This window comes from Lepidochelys kempii, chromosome 1 (genome assembly GCF_965140285.1).
Source record: "Lepidochelys kempii isolate rLepKem1 chromosome 1, rLepKem1.hap1, whole genome shotgun sequence".
Taxonomy (NCBI): Eukaryota; Metazoa; Chordata; order Testudines; family Cheloniidae; genus Lepidochelys; species Lepidochelys kempii.
In genome coordinates, this window is record NC_136380.1 from 337,093,406 (window position 1) to 337,104,058 (window position 10,653).

The 10,653-nt window shown below is 39.9% G+C and overlaps 1 protein-coding gene across 2 annotated transcripts in view; it reads right to left on the reverse strand.

Annotated features, from left to right (window-relative positions):
* The window catches only part of HSPA14 (heat shock protein family A (Hsp70) member 14), a 17,068-nt gene extending 6,497 nt beyond the window's left edge, over positions 1–10,571 (reverse strand). The window contains exons 1-9 of one of the 2 annotated variants that reach the window (XM_073328699.2): positions 10,444–10,571; positions 8,763–8,843; positions 8,599–8,681; positions 6,673–6,721; positions 5,540–5,633; positions 5,340–5,430; positions 2,508–2,612; positions 1,421–1,582; positions 400–555 (exon numbers count right to left, since the gene is read on the reverse strand). In XM_073328699.2, the coding sequence (XP_073184800.1) occupies positions 400–555; positions 1,421–1,582; positions 2,508–2,612; positions 5,340–5,430; positions 5,540–5,633; positions 6,673–6,721; positions 8,599–8,681; positions 8,763–8,843; positions 10,444–10,500 (878 nt within the window). In that variant the 5' untranslated portion in view covers positions 10,501–10,571. The remainder of the gene's footprint in view (positions 1–399; positions 556–1,420; positions 1,583–2,507; positions 2,613–5,339; positions 5,431–5,539; positions 5,634–6,672; positions 6,722–8,598; positions 8,682–8,762; positions 8,844–10,443) is intronic. The other variant, XM_073328698.2, reaches the window with a different exon arrangement.
* Between the last annotated feature and the right edge of the window lie 82 nt (positions 10,572–10,653).

A 10,653-nucleotide genomic window follows, 5' to 3' on the forward strand; every position in this document is an offset into this window, starting at 1 on the left:
TTCAAGCCCCGTCTTCAATAAAGTCAGATGCTATGTCATTATGCTGGATTAGGACTATTCATCCTTCAAGTAAAAGTCTGGAAAATAGTGCATATGAAATAAAGACAAAATTCTGGGGGACCTTTCAAAAGTGAACAGTCAGAACCTGCAGTGCAATGCTAGAAGCCTTCGTTAGTACTCAGAGCCCAATTCTTGCAGCCTTTACTCATCTGACACTAAAGCCAACGGAGCTATTCACATTAGCAGAGACTTCTAGATATTGCAGGAATGAGAGATCAAAAACCCAGTTTTCATCTTCAGTACCCCTCCACCCCAAAATTCAATTTTACACACACACACAATCCTAGAAAACAATCCTAACAAAAATATCAAAAGTAATTTCAAAAGGATCACCCTTACCTGGACACATTACAATCAAAATCCAGACCATCATATAATGAGTCTACGAAACAGTTTGAACTTCCCAAGGTTGACAAAGAGTGCTTTGCAACATCAGCGCTGTTCATTAGCTTCATCATAGCTCTGGAATTTCCTCTTACATCATGTTTGTAAGATCTGTATTAAAAAGAAGTCTTTACGATGACTGAGAAACTGTTTTAGACATAATGCATTAGATATGCTTTCAAGAAGTTAGTATTAAAGTGGCTCCTTTTCCCATACTTCAGTAAACTGTACATTTTGAATGGCCTTACAAGAATAAAGAAAAATGTCTGCTTCAAATTCAAGCAAAGGACACATTCTTCAGTGCTATTTGGGGAAAGCCAGGAATTAGTGTTTTAACAAGCAGAGATTTCATCAGTCTCTCCTCAGAACAATCTCCTAAATGAATGCAATATGGGAAGCAGATGCCTGAAGCTAATCAATTTAAAGTTCAATCAGAGTTGTTTCAAGAAACAAAACAACATTAAACAGAAGTTGTAACAACCTCATCCAAAAGATCTCAAAGCATTCTATAAACTTGACTAAGTGATTAGGAATATATAGCAATTGCTTCAACAACTTCTTAATAAAAGCTGCCATTATTTAAAAACAAAAACAAAACACCCCAGAGTTGGAATGAGACTGCTTTAAAAAAAAAAAAAAAAAAGCAGCTTACAGCAACACTGCACAACAGTTTGAGTCAGAAAAAGAATGTTATCCATCTGAAACTTACAGGGTGGTTTTATGTAGGATCAGTGAATTCACCCAAGCCAACTTTTGCTAAATGCATGGAATTATTATTCAATATTTATATGGTGGTAACACCTAGAATGGGGGTTCTCAAACGGGGGGGTCACAAGGTCATTGGGGGGGGGGGATTGTGAGCTGTGAGCCTCCACCCCAAACCCCACTTTGCCTCCAGAGACAATTTTAAAAAAGGTAGTCCCAACATTAATAGCAATGTATGTTTTTCTGTAGCTGTAAAATATTCAGCACTTACCTCTGAAATTCAGAAGCTAAATGTTGTGCTAAGGCTTCTGTGAAACAGACACCACCTATACTATCATCTGTGTTTGTGGCAAGAACACGATATATTCCACTATTTACTTCTATAACTGTCACAGAGAGCGATGTTCCTCCAAGCTTAAAAACCAACACATTGCTGCCAGGTTAAAACAAAACAAAACAAAAACCTGAAAACTAGATCAGTAAAATACATACATTTCCTCATACTCATTGTTTCTAACTAAACATATACACACAATGTAAATTAAGTTTTTTAAATTGTTTGTCAATAACATTTGATTGGAAGTACTGAAATACATACATCTATCATATCTATGGCTATTATTTTACAGTATTCCTCCAAGAAACAGAACAATAGTTGATAGCATGCTTACAAGTAGCAAACAGCCTATGACTAAACGGAGCGTAACTGGGAACTAACATTTACTTGATGTTATGAGCCCTAGTTATACTTACAGCAGGACAGAAAACTGACACCTGGGCAGATCTCAACTTTTTAATTTTGTACAGCACTTGAATACTCAGGTAATAGAAGCGACATATTTTAACTTAAAACTTGGATAGAACAGTACTATGTTTACTATTGTCATAACTTCCTTAACAAATTGAATTACATTTTAGTTTTTATTTTCAAGTTAAGTAGTCATGGTCTTTTGTCAATCCAGTCAGCTCACTACCGAGCAAGACAACTTTTTTACATATTTTTTTCCATATCAAGTGTAGCACAGTATGGGTTTTTAAATTACGGTTATCCGTTCAAAGTCATTTAAGTAATTGAAAACAAATCTGTATTGAAAATGAAGGCTATAAAAAAACTTTTCAAATTTCCAATGACAAACTTTAATGTTAACTATAATATTGTGTTCCGTGGGCATTTCCTAGCAAAGTTATGATTTTTGCATTTATTGTTATGACAATACAATGACGTCTCCCGATTTTTGTAGTCACAATAAAGCCTTAATTACACACCACTATTGTTCATCAAAACCTCCAGTTTTCAAGCAACCACAGTTAAATCTATTTTAAAAAGCACACACAAAAATGAGATAAAAGCATTTTACCTTTTCCCAGTGGGTGAATCTTGTCCAATTCCATACGCCAAGAGAGCTGCAGATGGCTCATGAATTAATCTCAGAACATTAAATCCAGCTGCCCCAGCTGCTTGCCTGTGATAAGACACACCACAGCTAAAGATCTGCATTTCACTTACTGTAGTGGTACATATTACTGAGGCCTCTTCAATGTACATACACCACAGAGCCATGTTACCCAGATATAAAATGATATTTCCAAGGTTTTGGCCTAGTCAAGGAACACTATTAAAAGTCCTGTCTATAATGCAAATTGTTATTGGGTCCCCTGCCTTAATTGTATATATGAAGTGTCAAGGAAAAATGTATTGTAATGCATGAGAGTCTCTGACTCAAAATATAACAAAGTGAAATTGGCTGTGTTTTATTTGGCAGCAGAAGTTTTAACTTTAAGAACAAAATCTAACTGATAACATTCCAGAAAAAATCCCCATAAATTGTTCTCAGCACTGATAGCAGGAAAGTTTGGTTTTATATCTGATCCAAATCACCTTGATTGCGTCCAAAAAAAAAAAAAAAAACATCTCTGGAAAATTCAATGTCTCTGAACTGCCTACAATAAAATTTCTTCCAGATAAAAGTCTATTGCCTTTACGCTTGAAACAGAAGTACTAAGCCATTGTGACACACTCCAATATGCATCTTGTAATAGCCATGTAACTAATTTAGCATTTCTCAGATTAACTGGCAAGTATGAAATGTCCTCAGTAACACAAAAACCTCATAAGTGCTTTGCTCAATGACTCTCAAATACCATTTGCTGGTTTAAGACTCATGTGAAAGTAGAATGAATTATACTGAAATTATAATTCATTAAAGAAATGCTATTTGAAGGGTTTGTTGAAATATAGTGGTCAGGATGAGAAACATTAAGGAGTGAGAGACAATGGGTCCTCAAACTAATTAACTTAGAGCTCCTACTGAGCTAGGAGATTGGTAAAAGTTAGTATGCAAATAAGATATGTATGTATATTTGTCAGTTTCTGCTTCCTTTTGTCTCTTATGTTAAATTGGCTTTGGCTTATTTGTATAAATAAGTTAGCTTGAGCCTCAAAGAGGGACTCACATATCTGGGTGAATTGGCAAAGCGCTTTGCTAATAAACAGAGTGGTCTGACAAATTATGTGAGTCCTGAATCTGACTTTGACACTCACAATGCTTATTTCCAGATGGATTTTTAATAGACATCTGGCATCTGCTTTTTTTAAAATCTAAAAGTTGGAGCATTTCGATTTATAATAGTAGAATACTTTTTTTTTTTAAAATGACTTAGGCTTGTGTAATATAAAAAGGACTGACAGCCCTGGAGAGAGAACCCCTACAAGTATAAACAGTGGTACAGACAGTGGTCCTGTGTTGTCCTACCAGGGCGTCTCAAACCTAGCATGGCGGGATAAGAGTTCAGTCTCTCAGCATCTAACCTCCCTGGTACGATCGCCCATAAAGGTGCTATTTGGTACCAATTTTGATGCTCAGATTTGTGATGTAAAAACCTAAGGAGGAACAGCACTGAAGTCATTTGCATTTGTGGAAGTATAACATTGTATAAGGGGACATGCTGGATACATTGTATATGAGAGGGCATGCCAAAACATGTTACAAAGTATCTGAGGGAGCACACGTAGGGACAGTTAGCTTTTGAATGGAGAAGCAATTAAGATAGAGCCAGCACGTCTAAGAAGCAGGCATCAGAATAGAAGGTGTGAAGGGCAATTAGTTAAGGTAACTGGAAGCTGTTAAAGGAGATTGTTAAGGGTGGCAGGTAATTGAAGATACATGACTGGTCTCAGGGATCTCTAAGGGTGGTGACTAAAATCTTTTTCTTCTTTTGTCTGTAACTTCTCTGTAACTTGTCCTCCAAAAAACTGTATAAATTAAGAGTTTAATTTAATTAAGAGCCCACTCGGGGGGCTCACTTCTAAATGTATTAGCAGAGCAGCTTTGCTAATAAAACAGAGTGGTCTGATAAATTGGGAGTCTGAGTCAAACTTTGACACATTTCAAGTGGAACACAACAGTCACCAGGTGATAAAACCTCTGGGGTGAAGTCTTTTCTATTGAAGTCAGTAGCAAAACTCCCACTGTCTTCAACTGGGCCAGGATTCTACTCCTGATTATTACCAGGGTGGTCCAAATTTGAACCAGCAAACTAGGGTTCCAATCTTGTAACTATAAAAGGAGTACCTGTGGCACCTCAGAGACTAATCAGTCGGTTAGTCTCTAAGGTGCCACAAGTACTCCTTTTCTTTTTGCAAATACAGACTAACACGGCTGCTACTCTGAATCTTGTAACTGTTAGTGGATGTTCAGATTGCTACACCTGTGAAGGCTCTATAGACGCACAGCAACCTGCCCCATGCACTATCAGTTACAGGATTTAGGTCCAAATATGGAAGTCTCCATATCCCATCAGTAGGGCCCTACCAAATTCACGGCCATGAAAGACGCATCAAGGACTGTAAAATCTGGTCTTTTGTGTGCTTTTCCCCTACGCTATACATATTTCACGGGGGAGACAAGCATTTTTCAAATTGGAGGTCCTGACCCAATGTGACCCTTGTGTGTGTGAACCTTATGACACCCCTCCTCTCCCAACTCCTTTTTGGGTCAATCCCTACAAATACAACACTGTGAAATTTCAGATTTAAATAGCTGAAAGCATGACATTTATGATTTTTAAAATCCTAGGACCATAACGTTGACCAAAATGGACCATGAATTTGGTAGGGCCCTACCATCAGTAATCCCTTGAGCCATTCTGTCCCCCTGCATCTAAATGAAAAGAGAAGTCATTCTTCTTACCCAAGGGCATTTTTCTGGTTCTCTCCAAACTCAAATGGCACAGTAATAACCACATCACTGACATCGGAACCCAAAGCAGACTGAGCAGTTTCTGTTTACAAACAGAGGCAGAACATGTGGATTAAAATATTACTATTTTTAAAAGACGCCTTAATATAGCCAAGGTGTTGATAACTTTTAAAGTTTTACTCCCTATTTACCTTTCATTTTACTGAATATGAGTTTTGCAACTTCTTCAGGGCAAACAAGTTTGTTATCTATTTCATACTGGAGTTTTCCATTCTTCTCAGTGACCTAGGAATAAAGCCAACATATGTGCATGTGACATGGTAGGTCTCAGTTTGTTTGTAATGAAAATTAATGTTTATGTCTAATTTGGTTTCCATTCCCAGAAAAGAAAACTAGATCAGGGAAACATTTTCATGTTTGTGTTTGGCCCAAATGGTCTGAAGACTCCACAACAGATTTGACCAAGGAGGGGGGTCATATCCAGGCCTGAATCATGAAGCCAAGCCCATGGTATATAACATTCAAACACAAGGGAAAAAACCCCTAAGGATTTGGACCTCAAATATCATGGAAATGTTGGGGAAGGTTTGTCTAAGGCACAATTTTTCCCAGGCACACAGGGAGGACTTTCAGACCCTCATATTATCTAGCTTTTGCGCCAATTTACATGAATTTATCGAGATGGGTGGTCAACGATTAACACAGCCTGGCTGTCACTCCTCTGGGAGGAAGGAGGTGAGGCAAGGGCTGGATACAGGGGATCATTGATCTGTTACTCAGACTCCCCCATGCCTGTGAGCTCCTGAAATAGAGATCAGGTCAGTATCTTGAGTTAATAAAGTTTTTTTTAAAATCTTTCTTTGAAACAAAGCTTTCCAGTAGCAAGGATAATGTTGTCTTAAGATTCAATTATGTGGTTGCTTGTGTAATAAACATTTTAATTTCATGCTTTCTATGCTGAGCGTTTTCTGCATTTATTTATAATGTTAATAAAAGCTAGTTAATATTCTCTTTGACTGCATTAAAGAATCACCGTCTCTGAAGTTCTCCTTCAGGCATATTACCCAAGGGAGAACCCACATATAATGGATGGCTCTAACTCCACAAGAGAGACAAATAGAGGGTTTAAAGCAGAATATAGCAAAACCTCTCATTAAAAAAGAAGCTTCTATCACACATGGCGTCCTGTAGAGCTTCAGATAGTGATCAGACCCATATGGCACAAAGACACTGTAATGAGGTGTTTGTGATACTAAAATAAATGATGGAACCAATGCCAATTTTTTCAACTCTAGGGACAAGAAAAAAACTGGATCATACTTACTGGACATTTGCTTTCTGCAATATATTTCTCAGCTTGTGGGTCACCAGAGCTGTCAAAACAAATTAAGAGTGATGTTTTGCAGGTGGCATTGGATGTGTGGTTCCACCTACCTAGTTGTTCATTTTTTCAGCTTATGACACTCCGTCTACGAAGATCCACTTGTATTTTATTGATTTTAGTCAAAACTCCTGTTGCAATTACTATTAATAAACAGCAGGTCTGGGGCCCCACCCCTGTCATGGAAAAACTCAAGAGAAAGGGACAATTTTTCTAAGGCTTTGTCTACTCGGGAATTTTGTCGGCAAAACTCTTGTCATTCAGGGGTGTTAAAAAAAACCAAAACACCCTCGAACGACAAAAAAGTTTTACCGACAAAAAGCATCGGTGTGAACAGTGCTCTGTCAGCAGGAGCGCAGCTACACTGTGCATCTTTTAGCGGCCTGGCTGTAGTGGCACAGCTGTGTCGCTAAAAGGTGCGTAGCGTAGATAAAGCCTAAGTTACATTTTGAAGAAAGAAAACAAAGCGCACCCTGGAAAAATATCAATCACTTCTGATTTACTACCCTCACGGATACAAAATAAAATCTGAACAATTAACAGTAGCTTCTGCATTCAACGTGATTTTTATTTCAGGACCATATGTCAATATCATTTTCGTTATATCAGTTGTAAATAATCACAGCAGTTACAAGCTGATTAACTTATTCTAAAAGATGAGCAAAAGTTTAACTGTCAAAATTCTACACCAGAAGGAAAATAAAATAAAAATCAGGCTATACACAGGTAGATTCTCTCCCTCGGCCTGCCATTTAAAGAATTTTAATTTGTTTTTAATCTGTTACAAACCTTTCTTGTTGATTTGTCACCTCTCTGATTACAAAGTTGAGCATTTTATTAGGCAGGACTAAAAACCAAATAAAGTAGAACCTTGCTAATTTGCAATGATGAATGAACGACACGAGATTGCTTGTGGCATTCATGGAGGTGCTGACCAGAGTGGAATACCGCTTTTGGACTCAGGACACGAGCACTGAGTGGTGGGATCTGGCTGGTGAATCTTGCCCATATGCTCAGGGTTCAGCTGATCGCCATATTTGGGGTCGGGAAGGAATTTTCCTCTAGGGCAGATTGGAAGAGGCCCTGGAGGTTTTTCGCCTTCCTCTGTAGCATGGGGCAAGGGTCACTTGCTGGAGGATTCTCTGCTCCTTGAAGTCTTTAAACCATAATCTGAGGACTTACGTAGCTCAGACATAGGTGAGAAGTTTATCGCAGGAATGGGTGGATGAGATTCTGTGGCCTGCACTGTGCAGGAGGTCAGACTAGATGATCATCATGGTCCCTTCTGACCTTAATATCTATGATTCTTGTGTTCACTGTAGTTCACAAGATGGTCTTTGTTAATTTGTGGATTTACTTGTAGTTTACTTTAAATTCAATGTAATAATTCAGTAAATGTACAGCAGCATATTTTAACCTTTGTAATGTTTTCTGCATACAAATAAAGAAATCTTGGTAATAAGAGTCCACACTACAGTTGAGAAGTAGGCCAAACCCAGCATTATTTTGGACAAGTTATGAAGTGTGAGGATTACCTATTGGCAAATTCTTATTCCAGTTTGATTCTGCAAACAAATGCAGGCAAAGAATACTCTAAAGTCTCTAACTTCTTATTCCACAGTTCATTAAAGAACGGAAAAACTACCAAAGACAATTTTTGGGATCTAGTGACCTCTCTTATCAAAGCCAAACTATTAAACTGATTAAACTTTAGATCTTAAATTATATATATCTCATTAACAGACCAGCTTTAGTGAGAAGACTTATGTACAAATATGCGTTAAATAAGCATTTGCTATTTTCATCCCCAATTTGTAATATTTCATTTGAGGAGTGTGTGTATATTTTCTTTCATATCTATTCACTTACCTTCTCCCAAGAATCTGCTTTACTTTCACTACTGTATTTGCAATATTTCTTACTCTACTTTGTTTTGCTGCCAAACCAACCACCTGCAAAATGGAAAAGAAATTATGAAATGAAAAATGGACATTCCTCTCTGCAGAAAACTGCTACAGCGATAAAAAAATTACCTCTTCGTTTTTTGAGTAAGCAACAACAGCTGGTGTGACTCTATCACCTGCATCATTGGCAACCACATCTGCACGGCCATCCTAAAAACAAAATACACCACCCAAAGGCAGAGAGAAGTCATTCAGTGAAATATTAACATACCTTCCTACCTTAGCAATGAAATATGCAGCATCAACATTTATTACCAAACACAGCCAGTGGTGCCAATTAAAAACTTGCGCTCTATGAGTGAGTTTAGCATTTCATCGTTCCATCCTGCAGAGCGAGATCCTCTATTGGGAACATAAGAACGGCCATACTGGGTCAGATCAAAGGTCCATCTAGCCCAGTATTCTATCTTCTGACAGTGGCAAATGCCAGGTGCCCCAGAGAGAATGAACAGAACAGGTAATCATCAAGAGATCCATGCCGTCACCCATTTCCAGCTTTTGGCAAACAGAGGCTAGAGTCGCTATCCCTGCCCATCCTGGCTAAAAGCCATTGATGGACCTATCGTCCATGAACTTATCTAGTTCTTTTTTTAACCCTGTTATAGTCTTGGCCTTCACAACATTCTCTGGCAAAAAGTTCCATAGACTGACCATACGTTGCATGAAAAAATATTTCCTTTTGTTTGTTTTAAGCCTGCTGCCTATTAATTTCATTTGGTGACTCCTAGTTCTTGAGTTATGAGAAGGAGTAAATAACACTTCCTTATTTACTTTCTACGCTCCAGTCATGATTTTATAGACCTCTATCATATCCCCCTTAGTCATCTCTTTTCCAAGCTGAAAACTCCCAGTTTTATTAATCTCTCCTCATATGGCAACCATTCCACACCCCTAATAATTCTTGTTGCCTTTTCTGAACCTTTTCGAATTCCAATATATCTTTTTTGAGGTGGGGCGAGCACATCTGCACGCAGTATTCAAGAGGTGGGCATACCATTGATTTATATAGAGGCAACATGATATTTTCTGTATTATCTATCTCTCTCTTAATGGATTCCCAACATTCTGTTTGCATTTTTTTGACTCCCACTGCACATGGAGTCGAGGATTTCAGAGAACTATCCGCAATGACTCCAAGATCTCTCCATTGAGTGGTAACAGCTAAATGCCCCCACTGAACAGCTCTGCGGCTAACAGCAACGGACAGACACTAGAACGGCTTTTTCGCACACTGTGAGGCCACCGTGACCTGTCCAGTCCAGAGAACTGCACCCAGGGACCCCTGCATAACTTGTGTGCCACAAAAGCATCTTTCAGAAAAGCATCCTCCCGAGGACACCAAGGGAGGGAGAATCTCTCACGTCCCTTGGCGGGCTGTCCAGGGCTTAGCCATCCCAGCCCTTTACAGCCTGTGGCCCTGACTGTGGTACACACGCATCCTGCTCACAGGGGGAGGGCTAGCTCAGTGGTTCGAGCATTGGCCTGCTAAACCCAGGGTTGTGAGTTCAATCCTTGAGGGGGCCATTGGGGATCGGGCCTGCTCTGAGCAGGGGCTTGGACTAAATGATCTCCTGAGGTCCCTCCCAACCCCGATATTCTATGACTCTGTGAACGGTGGCCCTGGCACCCCACCCCGAGCCGAGCCGGCCCCCACAGCGGCACCAGAGAGGGCCCCACCCCCAAGCGGCCGGCCTGGGGGGAGGGCTCCCCACCCCCGGCTACCCCTCCCCGCACCCCCAGCGCGGCCTACCTTATAGACGGCCACACAGGCGCAGGTGGAGCCCAAATGGACGCCTATGGCCGCCATGAGCCCCTTACTCCACGCCGCCGCCGCCGCCGCCGCCGCTTCCCCCCCCCCCCCCACAATGCACCGCGACGCCGCCCGCGCCAATCAAATTCCGCATCGGCCTCCCGACGAAGCTTTCGCTCGGGCCAATCGCAGAGACAGGCTCAGGTTTCT